The 26,961-nt window shown below is 39.5% G+C and overlaps 1 protein-coding gene across 1 annotated transcript in view; it reads left to right on the top strand.

Moving 5' to 3' along the window:
- Positions 1-26,961, top strand: part of NUP210L (nucleoporin 210 like) — an 80,652-nt gene that overhangs the window by 15,811 nt on the left and 37,880 nt on the right. The window contains exons 8-16 of the mRNA XM_044916000.1: positions 3,246-3,314; positions 4,090-4,196; positions 4,848-4,988; positions 6,954-7,091; positions 7,871-8,026; positions 11,058-11,256; positions 13,269-13,414; positions 21,026-21,247; positions 22,313-22,486. Coding sequence (XP_044771935.1) covers positions 3,246-3,314; positions 4,090-4,196; positions 4,848-4,988; positions 6,954-7,091; positions 7,871-8,026; positions 11,058-11,256; positions 13,269-13,414; positions 21,026-21,247; positions 22,313-22,486 — 1,352 coding nt within the window. The remainder of the gene's footprint in view (positions 1-3,245; positions 3,315-4,089; positions 4,197-4,847; positions 4,989-6,953; positions 7,092-7,870; positions 8,027-11,057; positions 11,257-13,268; positions 13,415-21,025; positions 21,248-22,312; positions 22,487-26,961) is intronic.

Genomic DNA, 26,961 nt, shown 5'->3' with positions numbered 1-26,961 from the left:
AACAAACTAAGTCATTCAATATTTGAGCCCCAGCTGTGTGTCAGGTACTTCCCCAAATTCCCCAGGCACACTATACGACCTTTTTTTTTTTCATATTCTCAGTTCATATTGTTATTTATTCCAAAGTAGTAGCTATTAAAATATATTTATCTATTTACATGTCTCCCTTGAGGATATGGATGGTGACTATTCACAATTTCTTCCCGCACCTTCCAGCACCATAGTGTCTTCCAGCACCATAGTGGCTGGTGGGTACTGTTCACAGAGATTGGGTAGAGAACCAGAGAAGCAGCAGGTTTAAGGGAAAAGAAAACTAGATTAGTTTTTCACAAGTTAACCTGAAGTACCTGTGGGATAGACATGCCAACAGATATTTTTATTTTTTTAAAGATTTTTTTTTTTTAAACATTTTATTTATTTATTTGACAGAGAGAGAGCACAAGTAGGCAGAGCGGCAGGCAGAGGGAGAGGGAGAAGCAGACTCCTTGCGGAGCAGGAAGCCTGACATGGGGCTTGATCCCAGGACCCCAGGATCATGACCTGAGCCGAAGGCAGACGCTTAACCGACTGAGCCACCCAGGCGCCCCTAAAGATTTTATTTTATTTATTTGAGAGCGAGAGAGCTCACGCCCGAGAGACCACGAAGGAGGGGGAGGGACAGAGGGCCTGGATCATGACCCGAGTGAAGGCAGACACTTAACTGAGCCACTCAGGTGCCCCCAGCAGATATTTTTACTATGCATCTGGAGGAGAAAGATTCAGGATAAAGAAAGATATTTGAGAGATCAGTTTATAGATAGGTGATAGTTGAAGCTGTTGCAGACAAAAATCACTTAGGGAGAGTATATAGAGTGAGAGGAGAAGAGGACCAGAGACTATGTAATGCCAGCTTTTAAGGTTCATATGGAAAAAGAGGAATTCTTTTTTTTTTTTTTTTTCAAGATTTTACTTATTTGAGAGAGAGAGAATGAGTAGGAGGGAGAGGGGCAGAGGCAGAGGGAGAGAATCTTAAGCAGACTCCACACCGAGTGCAGAGCCCACACGGCAGGGCTCAGTCTCATGACCCTGAAATCATGACCTGAGCCGAAATCAAGAGTTGGACACTTAACCTACTGAGCCACTCAGGCACCCCAAGATGTGAGAACTTTTTTAAGAGAAGAGAGACTTGAACATGTCTGTAAGTAAACAGAGAAAGAGCAGAGATAGGGGAGAAAGGAGGGTCAGTTGATGATGCAACAAGGTTTCTGAGGGGCAAGAGAAAATGAGATGCAGAGCAGATGGAAGGATTAGGTGGAAGATCTCTTATTCTGACAGAGGAGGAATGAATTCGTTTAGAGATCTATCCAGATCTGCTTCCTCATCTGTAAAGTGGAGGGAATGTTGTGTCTCTGAATTTCCTTCTAGCTCTTACATTTTATGAATGTTGTATTAGAGTATATATCAGAATCAAACCTAGATTGGCACAGAGGTGCCTGTACGGTCTCTCAAAGATTTGCTTTAATGACTACAGAAAAGTAATTTTTAATTGATATATCAATTTTATATATATCAATAGCTCATTTGGAATATTGAGGCAGTTTTGAAAGTTTGATCCCTCAAGTGGATTAAATATGATTTTACTTCCAGTATCACGATGGATTACTGTAGTGGTAAATTGTAATCTAGCACATGACTGAATTACTACAACTCTTAAATTAGTGTACTTTGAATGAGTGTTTTCTTTTTTTTTTTTAAAGATTTTATTTATTTATTTGACAGAGACAGACAGCTAGAGAGGGAACACAAGCAGGGGGAGCTGCAGAGGGAGAAGCAGGCTCCCCGCTGAGCAGGGAGCCCGACAGTGGGGCTCGATCCCAGGACGCTGGGATCATGACCTGAGCCGAAGGCAGATGCTTAACGACTGAGGCACCCAGGCGCCCCTGTATGAGTGTTTTCTGTTCAGTCATCTCAGTTATATATTTCTTCTTAGCTTTTGGGTGTAGTATATTTTGGAGAGGGAAGTATATTCCTAGTTAGATTCTGTATAGGACAATAACAGAATAAGTTTGTATTTTTGCTAGAATTTAACTGAAGGGATAGTGGGTAATATGGAGTATAAGTGACTAGGAGTATCTTTCATGACAAAGAGAAAACATTTTGGTAATAAAGATTTACCATAGATAGTGGAAAATCAACTAGTGATTTTTTTTTTTTAAGATTTTATTTATTTGACAGAGGGAGACACGGTGAGAGAGGGAATACAAGCAGGGAGAGTGGGAGAGGGAGAAGCAGGCTTCCTGCCGAGCAGGGAGCCCGATGTGGGGCTCGATCCCAGGACCCTGGGATCATTACCTGAGCCACCCAGGCGCCCCTAGTGATTTTTTTTTTTTTAAGATTTTTATTTATTTGTTTGACAGAGAGAGACACAGCGAGAGACGGAACACAAGCAGGGGGAGTAGGAGAGGGAGAAGCCGGCCTCCCGCGGAGCAGGGAGCCCGATGTGGGGCTCGATCCCAGGACCCTGGGATCATGACCTGAGCCGAAGGCAGATGCTTAATGACTGAGCCACCCAGGTGCCCCATTAACTAGTGATTTTTAAAACTGTTTGCAGAGCCCAAGGCAAATTGCTGGGCTGGATGGCAAGTCATACCCCTCCTCCCTCTTCATCACCACTGTTCATTTCTTTTCTTTTTTTTTTTAAGATTTTATTTATTTATTTATTTATGTATTTATTTGAGAGAGAGAGAGAAACAGCATGAGAGGGGAGAGGGTCAGAGGGAGAAGCAGGCTCCCCGCTGAGCCAGGAGCCTGATGTGGGACTCAATCCCAGGATTCCAGGATCATGACCTGAGCCGAAGGCAGTCGCTTAACCAACTGAGCCACCCAGGCATCCACCACTGTTCATTTCAACAGCCAGAGTGATGCCACTTTGTCCTGCTTTCCATAATGGGCCCCTTATATAAGAATTTACTTGGAGGAAGAGTTCTACAGCTAAATGCATATTAAAAGCATAGAGCATGATCTTTTTTCTATCATTCCATTTCCCTTAAATTTGAAATTCAAGAATACCTGATTCCTATTATGACTGAGTACCTCAGACTTTTCTCAGAAGTGTACACATTTAAGTTTTTGCTTTCCAAAGGATAATAAAAGATAGGATTTTTGTTTGTTTCTGTTTGTGCATTTATTATTTTTTTTCTTTGGTAGCTCACATTTCTTTTTTCACCCAACTCTGGTTCATATGATTTCCTTAACCAAAAATTAAGATGTCCATATGCGATCTGTGTCTGGACTCCCAAATTGCACCATATATGTTGTAGAGCCTGGATTTTTAGGTATTTATTTATTTATTTTTAGAGAGAGGTGGGGTAAGAGGAGCAGAGGGAGAGGGAGAGAGAATCTTAAGCAGGCTCCACGCCCAGCACAGAGCCCAACTTGAGCCTCGATCTCACGACCCTGAGATCATGACTTGAGCTGAAATCAAGAATCATTCGCCCAACCGACAGCCACCTAGGCACCCCTGGATTTTTAGATATTTTTAGAGAATGATTTTCAGAAAGCTGAACAGCTTAAACTATTTCATTAAAATGAGTGCATTAGAAACCAGAGTGCTTCTTGAACCTTTAAATTTAACCTTCCTTTGACATGTTTTCTCGCATTGTTATGGTTCCATGCTGTCTGCAAGAGTGAAGCATCTTGAAACAGATTGTGAAAAAATATGAAGACCCATGTGATACAATGTTGGGTTAGAAAAAGAGACTTTATACAAAGAAAAAAGAAGACTAATGTCCTTAGGTTATATGAAACTGGTCTGACTGAAAGAAGCTCAAATCTTGCCTGACACATTAGGAATGAGCAATATTGTGGTTTGTTTTGTATACAGATATAAGTGAGAGTGTTTCTTTATACCTGAGATGAACTAAGTTAAGCCAGGATCTTTAGAATCCCAAATTATTCAATTTGATGGAACTAAAGGATCAACTTTGGAAATCATCTCCATCTATTAGCAAGTTTTGCTCACTGAATAGTTTTTATAAGTTTGTATTTTTTAATTCATTGTAGAAAATGAATGGCCTCTTCTGATATTTTTGTTTCTTGATTTGTGTATAGATTTCACAGTTCAACCTGGAGACCGATGGAGTCTAGAGGTGGGACAGGTGTATGTCATTACAGTAGAAGTGTTTGATAGAAGCAGTACAAAGGTCTATATTTCAGATGTGAGTGTCTTTTGTATTCTTCTAGCCCCGTGTATGGATAACTTCTTGAGTGGGCCACCCTTTCTGGCTAGGAAGGCTTTTTTTCTTTTGCTTCCAGACTTTACTTTTAAAGTTACTACTTTATTATGATTATTAAATAGTTCTGTCCTTGAGGAAAGCTAAACTGGAAGTAAAATATATAATTTGGTCAGAATTATATAAAAGAGTTGAAGAGAAGGCCAAAACACTTGGGAGGATGTCTCATTCTAGGACTCCCTCAGAGCTGGTCACCTGTTTGGCAGTGGTGCAAGGAACAGTGGAGTCCCAGACAACAGTGCTGCACTCACCCTCCAGTGCCCTTTTGGATGTTTTTCCCTGAAAAATGTCAACTTATGGAATGGCAAAAATTATACCAAAATTTATATAAACTTTGACTTTCTATTTTTGATCACTTGCCGTTAAGTGGATCTCTCAAGTACCATTTTAAAATTACATCTTTCCAATTTAGGATCTCCATGAGAAGAGCTGAGGTTTTGTTTTTATTCATCCCCAGAGTGCATAGCCACACTTTTTATTTATTTATTTTTTAATGCTTTGGGATTAAGATGGCTTTAGGGGAAAAACAAACAAACAAACATCTCAGTTTTGTGTTGCTATTGGGCTAATTTTCAGAATCTCAGGATTATGTACCAGTTCCTAAGGGAGTACTTTGAAGAGCAGCTCACTACTGTGAATGGATCTTACCATGTAGTAAAAGCCCTGAAAAGTGGTGTCGTGGTGATAAATGCATCCCTGACTTCCATCATTTACCAGGTAGGAATTAAAAGGACAGTCTTTGAATCCCAAGAACACTGATGGGGCTTGGCTGACTTGTTGATTTGTAGGCAGATACATGGCATATTCCAGCTTTATCTTTCATAAAGATGAAAAAGAAACTGATAAACAGTATACTTGGTGGTTTATACCTGTACAGATTTTCTGCTGCAATCTTTGTTATTGCTCATGTCTGCATTTGTGGTCATTGTGTATATATACCATTTGAAGTTCCTTTAAAAAATTATTTCATGTGCACATTTCCATGTGTTGTCAGGCTTACATAGAGTACTTTCTAGTCTGAAAATCCAAAGGGTTAATATATCAATTTATTTAACCATGCCATTAACAATGAACTTTTTGCATTATTTCCATTTTTCACTCTTGTAAATGCCATAACTGAGTTTCTTTGTAAAATTATTTTTCTTTTGGTTAATTTTCATATGGTATAATGTCAGAAATGGAATTACTGGGTAAAAGGATAAAGTATGAATCTGTTTCTACTGTCTCTAAAATGCATGAGTTTCTGGTTTTTAATAGCCTGCCAAATTACTTCCATTCTCCATGGATCCTTTCATCTGGTTGTTTAAGGTAAAACCCCAAGGGTGGTCCTTCTTCCCATCACCTGCTACATTCAATTCAGTACAATATCGAATGCCGTGTCAGTTCTGAATATCTCTCAAACCCATTTCTTAGCATCCCCACAGTGTCTTTTTTTTTTTTTTTTTTTAAGATTTTATTTATCTATTTGAGAGACAGAATGAGAGAGAGAGCACATGAGCGGAGTGAGGGTCAGAGGGAGAAGCAGAGTCCTCGCTGAGCAGGGTGCCCGATGCGGGACTCGATCCCAGGGCCCCAGGATCATGACCTGAGCTGAAGGCAGTCGCCTAACCAACTGAGCCACCCAGGCGCCCCAAGAAATGAACAGATTTCTATATTTTGATTTTGTATTCTGCAACTTTACTGGATTCATTTATCAATTCTGGAAGTTTTTTGATGGGATCTTTCGAGTTTTCTGTATATAGTGTCATGTCATCTGCAAATAGTGACAGTTTTCCTTCTTCCGTACCAATCTGGACGCCTTTTACTTCTTTTTGTTGTCTGATTGCTGTGGCTAGAACTTCTAATACTATATTGAATAAAAGTGGTGAGAGGGGCTCCTGGGTGGCTCAGACGGTTAAATGTCTGCCTTCGGCTCAGGTCATGATCTCAGGGTCCTGGGATGGAGTCCCACACGGGGCTCCCTGCTCGGCGGGAAGCCTGCTTCTCCCTCTCCCTCTGCTGCTCCCCCCTGCTTGTGCTCTCTTGCACGCACTCTCCTGCTTGCGCTGTCTCTCTCTCAGATAAATAAATAAAACCTTGGGAAAAAAAGTGGTGAGAGTAGACATCCTGCTTTTGTTCCTGAGTTAGGGGGAAAGTTCTCAGTTTTTCCCCATTAAGGATGATGTTAGCTGTGGGTTTTTCATAAACAATCTTTATTATGTTGAGGTATGTTCCCTCTAAACGCACTTTGTTGCGGGTTTTTATCATTAATGGATATTGTACTTTTTCAAATGCTTTTTCTGTGTCTATTGAAATGATCATATGGTTCTTTTTTTTTTTTTTAAGATTTTTATTTATTTGAGAGAGAGAAAATGAGGGGCTGGGGGAGAGAGAGAATCCTTAAGCAGACTCCACTGAGCATGGGGCTTGACGTGGGGCTCAATCACACCACCCTAAGATTATAACCTGGCTGAAATCAAGAGTCAGACACTTAACTGACTGAGCTACCCGGGCACCCCTCATTATTACTGAACTATAGTAGCTGTGTTTCTTTAATGAGTAGGAACATTTATTTACTTCTTTTATAGAAAGAAACTGGTTGAGTAATTCAATAGCACACATTTTGCTGATGCTTTGAATATAAATGGATTATAAAAAGAGTCCTTATAAAATCTATTTTGCTCCTTTTTTCTGCTCTTATAGAATAAAAATATTCAGCCTATAAAATTTCCAATCATACATCAGCAAGAAGTCAAGATTTATTTTCCCATCAAGCTTACACCCAACTTTCTGGCATTTCCTCATCATCCTATGGGAATATTATATCGGTATAAAGTACAGGTATGGTGTCCTATTATATGAAGATTTACAAAGAGATAAGTCAGTTTCTCTGTTAATTTATTGAAATTTGGTTAATGTTAATTTTTATCTCCCCCTGATCCTAATAATACAATTCAGTTTCTGGTGGTAACTAAGTCATGTTCTTGAACACTATCATCCTAACAAGACTTGCTGTACTTTCTCTCTTCCTCGTATCCCTTACTTGTGACTTTTGTAAAGTTTTTGTCAAGCTCCCTTGTGCTCTTTTTGATATTTTGTGATACTGCCAGTTACATAACCTCCTTTCATTTTCCCTTGCCCATTTAGCTACTTTACTATAGCATCACAGTTTCTTTTTTTAAAAAAGTTTTATTTATTTAAGTAATCTCCACACACCGTGTGGGGCTCAAACTCACAACCCCGAGATGAAGGGTCACTCTCGAGTGAGCTGACCAGACACCCCAGCATCACAGCTTCTTAATATGTCCAGAAATAATTTGTTATATAGTTTTATTATTATCTTATTTATTTTTAAGATTTTATTTATTTATTTGAGAGAGACAGAGAGAGCATGAGCTGAGAGAGGGAGAAGCAGACTCCCTGTTGAGCAGGGAGCCCAGTGCGGGGCTTGATCCCAGAACTTTGGGATCATGACCTGAGCCGAAGGCAGATGCTTAACTGACTGAGCCACCCAGGCACCTTATTTATTTCTTATTTCTTATTTCACCAGGTTTTACATCTTTACTTAAATTCCATTTTCCTTCTTTGGCAGTTAAATATAAAGTTGTATTTTTTCACAGGTAGAGGGTGGCAGTGGCAACTTCACTTGGACCTCTTCTAATGAAACAGTGGCCATGGTGACCACTAAAGGAGTGGTGACTGCAGGTCAGGTCAGGGGGAACAGTACTGTTTTGGCCCGAGATGTACAAAATCCCTTTCGATATGGAGAAATTAAGGTAAACAACTCTCCAAAGAACCTTATTATAACCCCTGAGACATTGCTGTCTAAATTTAAGTACAGAACATGTTTAAAAAATCTTTCTAGTCCAAATTGGGTATTTGAAAATGATGCTCAGATTCAGTCTGGAAGTTCATCTTCCTTAAATATTCCTGGACCTGTGTTGAATCCTGCTTCACTTAATAGTGAGTTACTGAATGGGTGTTTTTGTTTCCTTGTCTCTAAAATGGGGATAATGATAATATCTACCTCAAAGTGTTATTGTCAGAATTAAATGAGATAATGTTTTACCTCAATGCTTGGAATATATTCAATACTTAATATTATTTATTTTTGTTACTGTGTTTTGTCATTATCATATATATGACCTTCATAGTAACTTTATTTCTGATCTCATATTTGTTTGTCAATCTGTTCCTAAAGATTGAAAACTCCTTTTCACTATATTATATAACCACATTACTGTTTTTCCCCCACTTCTAATATATGTTCATGTATGTTGTTCCCTGAAAAACTTAGTGTTTTATTATCATTTAGTTAACATTTACTGAGTACCCTTAAGACATTTACCACCATACCAGGTATCATAGGACATTCAAAGAAACATAACATATCATCTCTACTAAATTTAAAGAATCTAAATTCTGATAGGAAGATCTAGTCACATGAAGTTAAATAACACTTTAAGGAAATGATGTGAGTTATTTTAAAGCAGTATATGATTGAGAGCTACTTAAATTGTATAGTAAAAGTATTATTTATAAAATAAAAATCCTTGGGGGCACCTGGGTGGCTCAATTGGTTGAGTGGCTGCCTTTGGCTCAGGTCATGGTCCCAGGGTCCTGGGATCGAGTCCTGCATCGGGCTCCCTGCTCAGCGGGGAGCCTGCTTCTCCCTCTTCCTCTCCCTCTGCCTGCCACTCTGCCTACTTGTGCTCTCTCTGTATTTCTGTCAAATGGATAAATAAAATCTTAAAATAAAATAAAAATCCTTGTAGATGTGACTAATCAGAGACTATTATGAAGAGATGAGAACTTGAACAAGACTTTGAAAGATAGAGCCAAACTAAGACCTAAGAGTCACAGTCAACCTGCTGTTTTTTTGATAAAGTTTTATCAGAACACAACTGACCTCATTCATTTATATATGGTCTCTAGCCACTTTCAAGCCACAACTACACAGTTGGGGGTTGCCACAGAAACCATGTGGTCCCCAAAGCCTAAAATATTTGCTCTCTGGCCTTTTCCAGAAAACATTTGCTGATCCCCTACTGTAGACCAATACAGGTTTTTTTAAGGTTAATAATATGGTAAATCTTGTGTTTAGAAAGTATCTTTTTTTTTTCTGTCAGACAACAACTGTATTTTTTAAAAAAAGGAAGGAACAGAAGATAATTGCTGGTGCTGTATACTAGTAGACTAAAATCAACTGATAGAGAAAGGAAGGCAAAGTGTCCAGTGAAGCCTGAACTAGTAATATGGTATTGAGAATAGAGAGAAAGGGAAAATGGAGGGTTATTTTGGAGGTAGACATAGTCAGATTTGATGCCCAGTGGGTTGGGGAAAAGTGAAGGATTTATTTATTTATTAAAGATTTTATTTATTTTTTTGACAGAGACACAACGAGAGAGGGAACACAAGCAGAGGGAGTGGGAGAAGGAGAACAGGCTTCCTGCCGAGCAGGGAGGCTGATGCGGGGCTCGATCCCAGGACCCCGAGATCATGACCTGAGCCGAAGGCAGATGCTTAATGACTGTGCTACCCAGGTGCCCCAACAGTGAAGGATTTAGATATAGGCATTTCTAACTTTGGCAGCTAGGTGGATAGAAAACACAGGAAAAGGAAAAAGAGGAAGATGATGAATTCAAGTTTTGGATACATTCAGTGTGGTTCACCTGTGGAGCGTCTGGGTGAATGGTGGTAATTGGAAATAGGGCTCTGAAGTACAACTGAAAGATTAGAAAAAATTCCAAAAATTTGGAATTATCAGTATATGGTTGGTCATTGAAGTTTTGGAACTGGTTAAGATTTCCCGGGAAGAGCATGTAGTCAGAAGAGAAGATAGACTCTGAGTACTATGTGTCATTATAAGGGACATAGGCAGAACAAGATGAACTAGCAGAAGAAGCGTAGAAAGTGACAGAAAAAAACTGTCCCTTTGGGCTGCCATAACAAAATACCACAGACCAGGTGGAATATAAACAGAAATGTATTTATCACAGTTTTGGAGGCTGGCAAATCCAAAATCATGGCACCAGCAGATTTGGTGTCTGGTGAGGGAAAATTTCTGATTCATGGAAGACTGTCTTTTTGCTGTATCCTCACATGGTGAAGGGCTAGGGAGCTCTTTGGGGTCTCTTGAATAAAGGCACTAATTTCACTTATGACCTACCTAATCACCTCCCAAAGGCCTCACCTCCTAAAACCATCACATTGGGGGATTAGGATTTCAATATAGGAATTTGAGGGGGGACACAAACATTCAATCTATAGCAAAGACAAAAGATTTTTTTTTTTTTTTAAAGATGTCAAGAAAAAGGAAGTGCTCTGTATCTGAAGTCAGCAAACTTTGTAAAGGGCGAGATAGTAAATATGTTAGTGTTTGTAGACCACATATATACTCTCCTATTCTTTGTTGTTGTTTATTTTAAAACCTTTTAAGAATGTAAAAACCCTTCTTCACCTAAAAAACTAAGAGAATTGGGCACTAGCCATCATTTGCCACACTCCTGCTGTTTGGTGTTAGATGCTTTAGAGGAATCAGCTGATGAAGGAATGAAACGAGTGACATGCTCAGCACCCACCCCCCAACACACACTTGGTATATGATACATAGTTTTGTATTCAAAACATACATATATGTTTATGTATGTATGTCTTTAAATATTTAAGGAATGTGAGGCGCCTGGTAGCTCAGTCGGTTGGGCATCTGCCTTCGGCTCAGGTGACAAAGGCAGATGCCCGACCAACTGAGTCACCCAGGCGCCCCTAACATAACTTTCTTGAAAGATTAAATTTTTTTATCTCCAGATATATGTCCTGAAACTGAACAAAATGGAGCTGTTACCATTTCATGCTGATGTGGAGATTGGCCAGATTATAGAAATCCCCATTGCAATGTATCATGTAAAGAAGGAGAACAAAGAAGTCATCATGTTCACAGACTGCTCTCATTTATTGTTGGATCTGAACATGGATAAGCAAGGAGTCTTTACTCTTCTCAAGGAAGGTAAGAGTAGGCCTTTTATTTTCTCCTTTCTTTGTCATTGAATGAGAAGACCAATCATCAATTCAGGAATTACAAATTATAGTCTAAATTCACATATTACCGGGGCGCCTGGGTGGCTCAGTCATTGAGCGTCTGCCTTCGGCTCAGGTCATGATCCCGGGGTCCTGGGATCGAGCCCCGCATCAGGCTCCCTGCTCGGCGGGAAGCCTACTTCTCCCTCTCCCACTCCCCCGCTTGTGTTCCCTCTCTCACTGTGTCTCTCTCTGTCAAATAAACAAATAAAATCTTTAAAAAAAATAAAAATAAAAATAAATAAATTCACATATTACCTTTCTTTATAATGCTTTTATTTGTTCTGTCAACTACCTCGTTATAATGTAATTTAGAAACAAAAGCCCAGCAATTGAATAACATGTTCAAAGAAGTGTTGTGGCCATTCCTTCAGCTCATATGAAGGTATTGAGCTCTTTTCCTCTTTCTTTAAATATATCATACCTCTTTCTAGGATGGCTATAGTACCATTATTAAATTTATTCAAAAAAAGTATTTTTTTCTAATAAAAGGAGAATGTGAACAAGTTATCTGTAAAGACTAACATCATTTCCTGTTATTGATTATCGTGTGTGATCGTGATTACCATTGTTTTTTAATCAGTAATAATAGTAGTAGTAGCATATAACATTCACTCAGCATTTACTATTTGCTAGGCTCTATTCTGAATACTTTTCATATATTAACTCTTTTAATTCTCGCAATACATCTATAACATGGACTTCTGCCTTGCCCTTACTAAGTATACTATATAATATCTCTTTCCTCTTCTCAGTTCTCAAGGTGTGTCTCCTAATTTTTAGGCCCTCACTATCTCTCACCTAGAATATAACAGTATCCTCCTAACTGTTGCTCACCTTTGATAATCCGTGGCTAGGAGGTGGACCTTCATGAAGCTCACTTTTTTTTTTTTAAGATTTTTTTTTAATTTATTTGTCAGAGTGAGAGAGCAAGCACAAGCAGGGGGAGTGGCAGGTAGAGAGAGAAGCAAATTCCCCGCTGAGCAAGGAGCCCGATGCAGGACTTGATCCCAGGACGCTGGGATCATGACCTGAGTCAGAGGCAGATGCTTAACCGCCTGAGCCACCCAGGCATCCCTGAAGCTCACGTTCAATACTACTTTTCTTGCTCAAAAAATGTGAGGGCGCCTGGGTGGCTCAGTTGGTTAAGCGACTGCCTTCGGCTCAGGTCATGATCCTGGGGTCCCGGGATCGAGTCCCGCATCGGGCTCCCTGCTCAGCAGGGAGTCTGCTTCTCCCTCTGACCCTCCCCCCCACTCATGTGCTCTCTCTCTCTCTCTCAAATAAATAAATAAAATCTTTAAAAAAAAATGTGAGAAGTTTCTCCTTACCAGTGGAATAGAGCTGAATCCTTTTAGTTTAATGTTCAAGGTCTCTACAAGATAACCCAATCTACTTTTCATAAAGAAATACTACGTCATACTTTGGCTTCCTTTAATTATGGCTCCAGCTAAACAGACTATTTAAGTTAAAATTTCCTGTATAGCTCCTTCATGTACTCATGTGTATCTCATTTATATTTCTGTCTTTGCTCATTCATCAGTTTGAGATACTATCTTCTACATATCTAAATTTTCCTTGACCTCTCCAACTAGAAGTAATCTTTCTGTTTTCTAGACCTCTATACTGCTTATCATTTTCTACAAATTCTTTAATTTATGTAAATGTTCACTCTCGCCTTCTAAACTATATATGCCTTGAAGTTAGGATCTTGGCTCATATTTGTATCCTCACTGAACATAAAATTGTGTCTTACATGGTATATATCTGTTAATAGAAGGAACAGATTTTTATATCGATTTGATATAAACTGGGGCCTAGTAGTTAGTGTGCAAGATCAAGATGTCTTTTAATGTATTAAAATTCTTCTATTTCTGTAGACTGATCCCCTTGAGAACTGACTGCTTATTACCCTAATGAAGTCATGTTTTTGATTTGCAGGTGTTCAAAGACCTGGGCCAACACACTGTTCTAGTATACATATAGCAGCCAAATCTCTAGGCCATACCCTGGTAACAGTGAGTGTGACTGAGTCTGAAGAGTACTTGGAGAGCAGTGCCACATTTGCTGCTTATGAACCTCTAAAGGTGAGACATTTCATGGTAAGGAACTGGCATATCTTTTCATGGAACCCACTGTATCCACTTAGAGGCTTCCCAGCTATCTGTGATTTCTATTAAAGATCAGTTATATTTGTGTTCTCTTTATTTACCAGCTCTGTCGTCAAACCTGAGTATCAGGGCGTTTACTCCCTCATGTTTCTGCCACAGAATATCTTTAAGTTGTATCAGCAAGTTTTAGATATTCCCCTTTATTTCTTCTTTTTTATTGAGGTATAAAATATGTATAGTAAGGTACATAAAGTATACTAATCTTAAGTACTGTTTGATTTTTTACATGTGTATATATCCCTGTAAACACGACCCTGAATAAGATATTGAATATTAGTGTGGCCTCTTTTGAAAACCTCTGAAAGAAAACTTTATCGTAGAGGGGGAGATTAGTCATCTTTAACCTTTATACTTAAGGATTTTCAGCATAACAATCATTATTTAAGGCCTTAAGGATTGGTCCATTATAATTGGGACATTATGACAGGTGGCAGTTCAAAACAAAAGTTGAGCCTGGTATGCATTCGTATTTGAATCCTTCAGGAGCTAAAATTGATGTCTACAGGTTCTTGCTAATAGATACTGACAAATCCTGAGTCAGTGTCTCTTGGGATAAGGAGGCACCCATAGGGGGAAAAATAAACACTAATGAAAGAAGCAAGGTAAGTTATTAATTTTAAAATTTGCATTTTAAGTTGGCCTTATTGCACATTATGTAGCATAAGTATTAAACATACAGTTCAAGCATATTTCATTTGTTCTCAGTGGATGAATCATCTTAGTTACCTAATTAAGTGAAAGTACTTGGCTGTGGCTCATTGTCATTTCATTAGGTTCTTTATTTTATGATTATTCCCAGCCTTATTTTGTATTTATTGAGTGTCCACAGATCAGATCTCCCCTGGATGAAAACTGCCCTTAAAGGAAAGGAAGTAAGATGATGATTTTCCTTTTCTTTTTTTTTTATTAAATATATTTTTTTTAAGATTTTATTTATTTATATGATAGAGAGAGACAGCGAGAACAGGAACACAAGCAGGGGGAGTGGGAGAGGGAGAAGCAGGCTTCCCGCTGAGCAGGGAGCCCGATGTGGGACTCGATCCCAGGACCCTGGGATCATGACCTGAGCTGAAGGCAGCTGCTTAACGACTGAGCCACCCAGGCGCCCCGATGATTTTCCTTTTCTATGTAGTGCTTTGGTCATATATTTTTCCTTTTACCTGCTTAAAAGAATATGTGTTTTCTACCTTTGTTATCAATATTATGTTTCAGTATGTGGTATAGTTCTCAATTTGTCCTTTTACATATCAGTCCAATTCAGTTGATCTGGTTAGTTTTGGACTATGTATCTAGGAAAAAGGAATAATCTCTGTCCTGCTTTCTGAGGGAGGCCTTCTGTGAAACCTTTAATTCTATTTCTTCTATTAGAGGCTTGAATGGCACACTGTACTGTGCCTTTTTGTGATGCCCATTATACTCTTTACCTACTTCAAATCTGTCTTTCCCAAACCGTGAGCTCCACTGTGAGGCAAGACCTTATTTGTCTTTTTATTACTATATCCCCAGTGGGCCATTAGTGAATACTTGTTGAATTGAATTATATACACATTATTTAAGAGGATACTGCCATTAGACATAGGAATTTTTTTTGTTGTTTTTTTGAAGATTTTATTTATTTGACAGAGAGAGACACAGCTAGAGAGGGAACACAAGCAGGGGGAGTGGCAGAGGGAGAGGGAGAAGCAGGCTTCCTGCTGAGCAGGGAGCCCGATGCGGGGCTCGATCCCAGGAGCCTGGGATCACGACCTGAGCCGAAGGCAGATGCTTAACAACTGAGCCACCCAGGCGCCCCTCGACATAGGAATGTTTAATTTTAATAGTATTCAATGTTTTATTTATTTATTCATGAAAGTCAGAGAGGGAGAGGCAGAGGAAGAGGGAGAAGCAGGCTCCCCACCTAGCAGGGAGTCTGATGCGGGACTCGATCCCAGAACCCCGGGATCATGACCTGAGCCGAAGGCAGACGCTTAACCATCTGAGCCACCCAGGCGCCCCAATTTTCATAGTATTCAATAATAAATATGATTGACTAGTTCAATGAAGAAATACTAAGGCATGGTTTGCTTATATATATATATATATTTTTTTTTAAAGATTTTATTTATTTATGTGAGAGAGAGAGAATGAGAGAGAGCACATGAGAGTGGGGAGGGTCAGAGGGAGAAGCAGACTCCCCGCTGAGCAGGGAGCCCGATGCGGGACTAGATCCAGGGACTCCGGGATCATGACCTGAGCCGAAGGCAGTCGCTTAACCAACTGAGCCACCCAGGCACCCGGTTTGCTTATATTTTTAATGATTGCTCAACTCTACTTCAAGTTGCAACTTAGTCACTGTTGTAGATAGACACTGTGTGCCACATGAAAATAACCTACCCTTTGATAATGCTTTATTCTCCTAAAACAAGTTTGCTCATCTGTAATAGGATCCAACTTCTCTGTATACTGGAGTGAATAATACCAGTCTTGACTATACCTCTTAGGTGAGAGTTCTTTGAGAAATAGGATGAAGTGTATAGATACATTATTTTATATTTTTAGGACAAAAGTTCTTTGCTAACTTAATAAAGTATCCATTTAATGGGTAAATTCTTAGAAACATAGTCTCCCTGGGGCACCTGGGTGGCTCAGTCAGTTAAGTGTCCAACTCTTGGTTTCGGCTCAGGTCATGATCTCAGCGTTGTGAGATTAAGCTGCATGTCAGGCTCTGAGCTCAGTGGGGAGTCTGCTTGAGATTTTCTCTCTCCCTCTCCCCCTACCCCTTTCTTTCTCTCTAAAATAAATAAATCTTTTAAAAAAGAAGGAAACATACAATCTTCCAGAACTGAATTAGAAAGAAATAGAAAATCTGAACAGACCGATTGTTAGTAATGAAATTGAATCGGTAATCAAAAAACTGCCAGCAAACAAAAGTCCAGGGCCAGATGGATTCACAGGTGAATTCTACCAAACATGTAAAGAAGAGTTAATAGCTGTTCTCCTCAAACTATCCCAAAAAATAGAAGAGGAAGGCAGGCTTCCAAATATGTCTTACAAGGCCAGGATTACCCTGATACCAAAACTAGACAGAGACACCATAAAGAAAGAAAACTACGAGGGGCGCCTGGGTGGCTCAGTCGTTAAGCGTCTGTCTGCCTTTGGCTCAGGTCAAGATCCCAGAGTCCTGAGATCGAGCTCCGCATTGGGCCCCCTGCTTGGCAGGAAGCCTGCTTCTCCCTCTTCCACTCCCCTTGCTTGTGTTCCTGCTCTATCTCTCTCTCTGTCAAATAAATAAATAAAATCTTTAAAAATAATAATAATAAAAAGAAAAGGGGCGCCTGGGTGGCTCAGTTGGTTAAGCGACTGCCTTCGGCTCAGGTCATGATCCTGGAGTCCCGCATCAGGCTCCCTGCTCGGCAGGGAGTCTGCTTCTCCCTCTGACCCTCCTCCCTCTCATGCTCTCTGTCTCTCATTCTCTCTCTCTCAAATAAAAAATAAATAAAAAAAATAAATAAAAAGAAAAAACTACGGGACACCTGGGTGGCTCAGTCGGTTAAGCGTTTGCCTTTGACTCGGGTCATGATCCTGGGGTCCTGGGATCGAGTCCCGCATCGGGCTCCTTGCTAGCCAAAGGAGCCTGCTTCTCCCTCTGCCTGCCGCTCCCCCTGCTTGTGCTCTCTCGCTCTGTCTCTGACAAATAAATAATCTTTTAAAAAAAAAAAAAAGGGGCGCCTGGGTAGCTCAGTTGGTTAAGCAACTGCCTTCGGCTCGGGTCATGATCCTGGAGTCCCGGGATCGAGTCCCACATCGGGCTCCCTGCTCAGCTGGGGAGTCTGCTTCTCCCTCTGACCTTCTTCCCTCTTGTGCTCTCTGTCTCTCATTCTCTCTCTCTCAAATAAATAAATAAAATCTTTAAAAAAAAAAAAAAGGGAAAGAAAACTACAGGCCAATATCACAGATGAACATAGCTGCAAAAGTCCCCAACAAAATATTAGCAAACCACATACAACAATACATTAAAAGGATCATTCACCGCAATCAAGTGGGATTTATTCCAGGAAAGCAAGGATGGTTCAATATTCACAAATCAATCGGTGTGATATACCACATCAACAAAATGAATGATAAAAATCATGGTTATTTGAACAGATGCAGAAAAAGCATTTGACAAAATTCAATATCCATTAATGATAAAAACTCTCAACAAAATGGGTATAGAGGTAACATACCTCAACATAAAAAAGACCATATATGAAAAAGCTACAGCTAACATCATACTCAATTCACAGGTGAATTCTACCAAAGATAGAAGATCCTCTAAGATCAGAGAAAGAGAAGGATTCCCACGCTCACCACTTTTATTCAACATAGTATTAGAAGTCCTAGCCATAGCAATCAGACAAGAAAAAGAAACAAGAAGCTTCCGTATTGGTAAAAAAGTTAAACTATCACTTTTTGAAGATGACCTGATACAACACATAGGAAATCCTAAAGATGCCACCAAAAAATACTAGAAGTAATAAATGAATTAGTAAAGTTGCAGGATACAAAATTAATACCCAGAAGTCGGTGGTATTTCTATACACTAATAATGAAGTAGCAGAAAGAGAAATTAAGAAAATAACGCCATTTACAGTTGCACCAGAAAGAATAAAATATCTAGGAATAAATTTAACCAAGGAGGTGAAATGCCTGTACTCTGAAAGCTATAAAACATTGATGAAAGAAATTGAAGATGATACAAACAAATGGAAAGATACTCCATGCTCATGGATTGGAAGAATTAATATTGTTAAAATGTCCATATTAGCTAAAACAATCTATAGATTCAATGCAATCCCTATCAAAATGCCAACAGCATTTTTCACAAAACCAGAACAAATAATACTAAAATTTGTATGGGACCACAAAAGACCCTAAATAGTCAAAGCAATTCTGAGAAAGAAGAACAAAGTTTGGAAGTATCACAATCCCAGATTTCAAGATATGCTACAAAGCTGTAGTAATCCAAACAGTATGGTACGGACATAAAAATAGATACATAGATCAATGGAACAGACTAGAGATCCCAAAAGTAACCCATGATTATATGGCCAATTAATCTTCAACAAAGGAGGCAAGAATATACAATGGGGAAAGGACAGTCTCTTTAATGGATGGTGCTGGGAAAACTGGACAGCTGCATACAAAGGAATGAAACTGGACCATTGTCTAACACCATACACACAAATAAACACAAAGTGGATTAAAGACCTAAATGTGAGACCTTAAACCATAAAAATCCTAGAAGAGAGCGTAGGCAGTAATTTCTCTGACATCAGCCAATGACATTGAACATTTTTCTAGATGTCTCCTGAGGCAAGGAAAACAAAAGCAAAAATAAACTATTGGGACTACATCAAAATAAAAAGCTTTTGCACAGTGAAGTAAACCACCAACAAAACAAAAGGTACTATGGAACGGGAGAGGATATTTGCAAATGATATATCTGATGAGGGTTTAATGTCCAAAATATATAAAGAACTTATATACCTCAACACTAAAAAAACGAAGTTCAATTAAAAAATGGGCGGAGAACCTGAAGAGACATTTTTCCAAAGAAGACCTACAGATGGCCAACAGACACATGAAAAGACGTTCAACATCACTCATCATCAGGGAAATCAAAATCACAGTGAGAGATCACCTCATACCTGTCAGAATGACTAAAAAAAGAGAAGAAACAGCAAGTGTTAGGATGTGGAGAAAAAGGAACCATTGTGCACTGTTGGTGGGAATGTAAATTGGCGCAGCCACTCTGGAAAACAATATTGAGGTTCCTCATAGAACTATCTTGTGATCCAGTAATTCCACTACTGGGTATTTAACCAAAGAAAATGAAAACACTAATCTGAGAAGATGTATGCATCCCTATGTTTATTGAAGCATTATTTACAGTAACTAAGATATGGAAGCAACCTAAGTGTCCATCAAAAGATGAATGGGTAAGGAAGATGTGATGCGTATGTACACACAGACACACAGGAATATTAGCCATAAAAAAGATGAGATCATAGCATTGTGCCAACATGGATGGACCTAGAGGCTATTATGATAAGTGAAATAAGTCAGGCTGAGAAAGACCAATGATTCCATACAATTTCACAAAACAAATGAATAAATAAGCAAAAAGCACAATCAGTCCTATCAATAAGAGAACAAACTGATGGTTGCCAGGTTAGTGGGGGTGGATAGGCAAAAATGGGTGAAGAGGAGTGGGAGATACAGGCTTCTAGTTATGGAATAAGTCATGGGAATAAAAGTCACTCTGTAGGGAACGTGGTAGTATGGGGACAGATGGTAGCTACACTTCTTTTTTTTAAGATTTTATTTATTTGTCAGAGAGAGCGCAAGCAGGGGGAGCGGCAGGCAGAGGGAGAAGCAGGCTCCTTGCTGAGCAGGGAGCCCGATGCGGGACTCGATCCCAGGACCCCGGGACCATGACCTGAGCCGAAGGCAGACGCTCAACCGACTGAGCCACCCGGCATCCCTAGGTACACTTCTGAGCACAGCATAACAGATATGTCGAATCTCTATGTTGTACATGTGAAACATTGTGTGTCAACTATACTCAGATTAAAAAAAATAAAATATCCATTTAAAATGCTTATACAGGGGCACCTGGGTGGCTCAGTCGTTAAGCGTCTGCCTTCCACTTGGGTCATGATCCCAGGGTCCTGGGATCGAGCCCCGCATCGGGCTCCCTGCTCCACGGGAAGCCTGCTTCTCCCTCTCCCACTCCCCCTGCTTGTGTTCCCTCTCTCATTGTCTCTCTCTCTCTGTCAAATAAATAAAATCTTTAAAAAAATAAAATAGGGGCGCCTGGGTGGCTCAGATGGTTAAGCGTCTGCCTTCGGCTCAGGTCATGACCCCAGGGTCCTGGGATTGAGCCCCACATCAGGCTCCTGGCTCAGCGGGAAGCCTGCTTCTTCCTCTCCCTCTGCCTCTCTCCCTGCTCATGCTCTCTCTCTCTCTATCTCTGTGTCTCAAAATGAATAAATAAAATCTTAAAAAAAAAAAATAAATAAAATGCTTATACAGCTACTTGTTCAATACCTTTTATGTGCCCAACATTGTACTAAATCCGCTAAGGAAGAGACACTCTCTTTTAAAATTTAGGTAGAAGATATTCTCTTCTCTGAATAATTTTACATAACTAGAAAGCATAAGAAGAATTATTATGCTCTTACATGTGAAACATTTGACACATTCAAACAGCATTAGGAGATGAACTAGTGTACGAATGAATAGTACTTAGAGGATGTGGAAGTGGTTGTGGTATGGAATGATTAGATACTAATGGGTAAGGGGACACACAAATTAGGCCTGAACGATAGATAGGCTCTAAATGAATATAGAGGTTGAGAAGCATCCAAGTGAGAGGCATCGTGTACATGTCTCCCGATTTGGGAATTAAGTCTAATGTCATTTTCAGCAATCAACCAGCTTTCACTTTAGAGAACTGTTGAGTTCCCTGACCAATCAAGGATTCATTTCTTTGAATGTCGTCAGGCTGTAAACCCTGTGGAGGTGGCATTGGTGACATGGCAGTCTGTGAAGGAAATGGTGTTTGAAGGGGGCCCCCGTCCATGGATCTTGGAGCCCTCCCGATTCTTTTTAGAGTTGAGCATGGAGAAGACAGAGAAAATTGAATTATCACAAGTCCGGCTGCCAGCTAAAAGAAAACAGAACCAGTATATCTACCGGGTCTTGTGCCTGGATTTAGGGGAACAAGTAAGTAGGAAAATGATCTTTTTCTAACATTTCTTTTAGTAGTAATACCCCAAATCTTTTGTACTTCTAGCCATTCCTTTTCAGATTCTAATGGATTTCATTTATAGACTAGATAGGGAAATTCTTTTCTTCCAGATTTTTATTTAAATTCTAGTTAACATAGGAAAATTCTAATTATTAATGGTTTTTTTAACTTTACTATTCTTTAAATGTACTCAAAGATTTCACTCGTTTGAGAATTCTTACAGTCTACTAAATGGTTCAAGATCGTTTTGTAGTAATGAACTTATTTCAATCACTTTATCACTATAATTCATTTGCTTGTTTAGAGGATATATGGTTTCCCACCTCCAAAAAAAATGCAAGGAAGGGGAAGTTGAAGCATCATCTGTTAGCAATTTTGATTGGTTAGCAATTGTGAGTGGTGAGCAATTTTGAAGAACTAGTTAGATCTGTGCAGATAAGATGGTAAGCGTGTTGCCCTTTATCAGTTGAATTAGTTTTATTATTTTAGAGGATCCACCCACAGCTCTGCCCTGCTTCTGTCAAGCCAGTAACAAAGGTTTGCAATTTGACTAGGGTTGAGAATTCAGTGTATGACTCTGTAACCAGCCCACAAGGAATCGACGTATGATTTTAATTTAATAAGAACTGAGCTTCTTTCTAACATCTTTGTGAATTTTGTTGTGTATGTGGCTGGCTGTCAGCAGTGTCCGAGTCCTCACCCCTGCTGGAGCCCTCTTGTCTTTTGTCTCCACATTCAGTTACTCATTTGGTGCTTCCACCAGAGAAAGGTTGAAACACAAAATAGTTTTTCCACTTTTTACCAACTGGTAAATAAAAGATTTGGTGGAGAAGAAGACTGAAGTAATTGATCAGAATTAGATTTTTTAATGTTCCCTTTGTTTATAAATTTCCATGATACCCTTGTTTCTCTTAGCCACATGATCAAGAACTATGGTGATTATAGTGTCCAAAGGGATCCTATACTGGAGTTTGAATAATTCTGACATGTGTAGATTGGAACAACTGACATCAAGTGTCTGCTCTGCTGTTTCCTTAAAGGCTCTGACATTCCGAATCGGAAATCACCCGGGTGTCCTGAACCCCAGTCCAGCTGTTGAGGCTGTGCAGGTACGCTTTATGTGTGCCCACCCTGCCAGCATGGCAGTAACCCCAGTATACAGAGTGCCAGCTGGTGCCCAGCCGTGCCCTCTGCCACAGCACAACAAACAGCTGGTAAGTACAGTGTTTCCATCTAACCTGGTACCTTTGTCTTCCACACCTTAGAGATAAATGGTCTCAAGTATAGCTTTTGTCTTATTAAAGTAAAGGAAACATTTATTTGTTACTCATTCTCTGACAGCGTCTGTAAAGTCTGTAAATAATTAAACTAGGTTAGGGGCGCCTGGGTGGCTCAGTCGTTAAGCGTCTGCCTTTGGCTCAGGTCGTGATCCCAGGGTTCTGGGATCGAGTCCCACATTGGGCTCCCTGCTCTGCGGGAAGCCTGCTTCTCCCTCTCCCACTCCCCCTGCTTGTGTTCCCTCTCTCGCTGTGTCTCTCTCTGTCAAAAAAATAAAATCTTTAAAAAATAATAATAATAATTAAACTAGGTTAGAATTGGCTACACTTAGTGACACTTTAGTGACTTAGTTTGCTTAGTGTATGTAGGGACATAGCTTGTAATTGTGGCAATAAACAATGGAGATGTCTCTAAACTTCCAGATAGTTTGGATAATATCTTTCCCTACCAGATCTTTTATTGGTAAGTAATAGAATTTATCTCTACTCTAAACCCACCATGAAGAATAATGATAAGCAATAATATAACTAGTAGGGATTGAGGAATAAATGAGTTTTCTAACCTAGAAACTAGAACATCAGACTGTATACTAAATGAGGTAGACTTTAATTACAAGCATAGGAGAATGGAAGTCCTTTCTTAGCCTATGCAGAACAGAACAATCAATTATTGCTGTTTTACAGATGGAGAAACAGACTCCTAGAGGTTGAGTAATTTCTCCAAAGGCATAAAGCTAGAAAATAGCATATTCTGTTAGACTCCAAAGCACGTTACTGACTTTTATACTATTCTTTTTTATTTTATTTTATTTATTTATTTATTTATTTATTTATTTGTTAGGGGGAGAGAGAGAGCATAGCAGGGGGAGTGGCAGGCACAGCAGGCAGAGGGAGAAGCAGGCTCCCCGCCGAGCAGGGAGCCCGATGCGGGACTCGATCCCAGGACCCCGGGATCGTGACCTGAGCCGAAGGCAGTCGCTTAACCAACTGAGCCACCCAGGCGCCCTCTATTTGGTTTATAGTGTTATTCAAGTCTTCTGTTTCCTTACTGATCTTCTCTCTAGTTGTTCTATCCATTATTAAAAGTGGTATTGAAGTCTCTGACTGTTATTGTTGAATTGTCTATTTCTCCCTTAAATTCTGTCAGTTTTGCCTCATGTATTTTGGGGCTCAGTTATTAGGTACATATGCATTTATAATTGTTATATCTTTTTTGATATATTGACCTTTTGCAACACCACAGTGCAGTTTTGACACTACCTGGAGTTTGCTCGAACTCCACAATTTTAAGGGTACAGTTCCCAAAAAAAACTGCCTTCGCTTCAGAAGCCAGCTACAGGTTCCGGGATCCACAGGCCACCCACATTTCTAACCACTGGCTATAAATTTGAGGATTCCTACAATCACTTCAGGTTCAGTAATTTGTTAGATGATTCACAGTGCAGATTTATTATAAAGGATACAAATTGGGACCAGTGACATGAAGAGACACATAGGGAGAGGTCTGAGAGGGCCCCAGATCTGGACTTCTGTGCCCTCTACCCATGGAATCAGGTTTGTGTGTGACACATCAGGTGGAAGACATTGATGTGTTCACCAACAGGAAGCTCCACTGAGCTTTGGTGTCCAGAATTTGTATGGGACAGGGCATCTGGGTGGCTCAGTCATTAAGCGTCTGCCTTCGGCTCAGGTCATGATCTCAGGGTCCTGGGATCGAGCCCCACATCAGGCTCCCTGCTCAGCGGGAAGCCTGCTTCTCCCTCTCCCACCCCCCCTGCTTGTGTTGTCTCTCTCTGTCAAATAAATAAAATCTTAAAAAAAAAAGAAAAGAAAAGAAAATATTTAAAAAAAAAGAATTTTTATGGGGCCTTATTACATAAATGTGATGGAATAAATCATTGACCACGTGGTTGAACTCACTCCAGCTCCCCTTCTCTCCCTGAAAGTTGGGTTGATATCACCTGGCTCAGCCCCATCCCTCTAGTCACATGGTTGGTTTATCTGGCCTGACCAGTGCCCATCCTGAATCATCTTGGTATAAACTCAGGTGCGATCTATGAAGCAAGCCCACCATGAATAATGGATACATTCTTATTATTCTGGAAATTCCAAGGGTTTAGGGGTTAATTCTCAGAAACTGAGGACAAAGGCCAGACAATTTCTTTATTATACAACATCTTTTTATCATTCAAAATATCCTTCTTTGTATCTAGTGACCATTTTTGTGTTAGAGTCTATTTTTTTCTGATCCTAGTATAATCACTCTAGCTCTCCTCTGGTTACTGTTTGTAAGGCATATCTTTTTTTTTTTTTTTTTTATCTTTGTATTTTGACTCTTTGGTCTTTGAATCTAAAGTGTGTGTCTTGTCACAGCATAAAGTTGGATCATGGATTTACATTTAATGTAATTACTGATTAGGTTGGATTTACACCTGTCATTTTGCTATTTATCATACGCCTTTTTTGTTCCTCTTTTCCTTCACTTCCTCTTCTGTTTAGTATTTCTAGTGTAACATTTTAATTCTCTCATCCTTACTATTATACTTTGAGTTATTAGTTATTACTCTAGGGAATACAATTAACATCTTAACATTTAACAGTCTAGTTTGGAATAATACCAACTTAATTTCAGTAGTGTACAAAACCTTTGTTCCTATTAAACTCCATTTCTTCCCCTTCCTTTGTGCTGTTATTATCATAATCTTTATACATGCATATCCATCAAACAGATTTATAATTAGTGCTTTATCCATTTGTCTTTAAAATCAGACAGGAGAAAAAAAGAATTACAAACAAAAGTACATTTATGCTGTCTTGCATATTTACCTATGTAGTTATCTTTACCAGGCACTTTATTCATTCCTTCATGGGGATTCCGGTTACTGTCTAGTGACCTTTTATTTCAGCCTGAAAGACCCCCTTTTCTTTCTTGTAGGGCAGGTTTACTAGCAACAAATCCTCTCTGGTTGTGTTAGATCTAGGAATGTCTTAATTTCTCCTTCCTTTTTTTAAAAGATTTTATTGATTTATTTGGGAGAGAGAGAGAGAGCACAGAGGGAGAGGGAGAGGGATAAGCAGACTCCCCACTGAGCAGAGAGCCTGATGCAGGGCTCGATCCCAGGACCTGAGATCATGACCTGAGCTGAAGGCAGACGCTCAACTGACTGAGCCACCCAGGTGCCCTCTCCTTCATTTTTGAAGGATTATTGTGCTCAATATAGAATTCTTCGTTGGCAGTCTTTTTCTTTCATCACGTCTTCCATGGTTTCTGATAAAAAATTAGGTGTTAATCTCATGTCCTCCTCTCTTTCTGCTTTTATGACTCTCTTTCTCTTTGACTTTGATTATGATGTGTCTAGATGCACGTCTCTTTGAATTTATCCTACCTGGAGTTCTTTGTGTTTCTTGGATGTTTAATGTTTTTCATCAATTTGGGAAGTTTCCAGTGATTATTTCTTCAAATATCCTTTCTTCCTCCTTTTTTTCTCTCTTTTCCTTGTAGGACCCTCATTTTGCATATATTGATACACTCAATGGTGTCCTATGGGTCTCTGATGCTATTCATTTTTCTTCATTCTTTTTTCTTTCTGTTCATCAGACTAGATAATCTCAGCTGACCTATTTTCAAGTTCTCTGATTCTTTCTTCTGCCTCTTCAGATCTCCTGTTTAGTTTCTCTAGTGAATTTTTCATTTCAATTATTATACTTTCCAACTTCAAAATTTATTTTTGGTTCTTTATTGATATTCTTTATATGCTAAGATTATTTTCATGCTTTCCTTTAGTTATTTAAACATGGATTTCTTTAGTTCTTTGAACAAAATAGTTGATTAAAAGTCTTTGTCTAGTAAGTCCAGTGTCTGAGCATCTGCAGGGAGTGTTTCCCTTTTTTTTTTTTTTAAGATTTTATTTATTGAGAGAGCAAGAGAGAGAGAGTACCGAGGGAGAGGGAGAAGCAGCATCCCTGCTGAGCAGGAAGCCTGATGCGGGGCTCAATCCCAGGACCCTGAGATCATGACCTGAGCTGAAGGCAGTTGCTTAACTGACTGAGCTACCCAAGCGCCCTGGGACAGTTTCTATTAACTGCTTTTTTTCCTGTGCATAGGTAATAGTTTATTGTTTCTTTTTTTTAAAAAATATTTATTTATTTGAGAGAGAGAGAGCACAAGCAGGGGGAGGGGCAGAGGGAGAAAGAGGTTCCCTACTGAGCAGGAAGCCCAACATCGGGCTCAATCCCAGGACCCTGGCATCATGACCCAAGCAGAAGGCAGATGTTTAAATGACTGAGCCACCCAGGCGCCCCTACTTTACTGTTTCTTTGCATTTCTAATAATGTTTTGTTGAAAACTTGACATTTTTTTTTTTTTCAGATTTTATTTATTTGATAGAGAGTACGTGCATGCTCACAATCAG

The sequence above is a fragment of the Neomonachus schauinslandi genome, chromosome 6, assembly GCF_002201575.2.
Source record: "Neomonachus schauinslandi chromosome 6, ASM220157v2, whole genome shotgun sequence".
Classification (NCBI taxonomy): Eukaryota; Metazoa; Chordata; class Mammalia; order Carnivora; family Phocidae; genus Neomonachus; species Neomonachus schauinslandi.
This window is presented reverse-complemented; position numbering and strand designations above follow the sequence as displayed.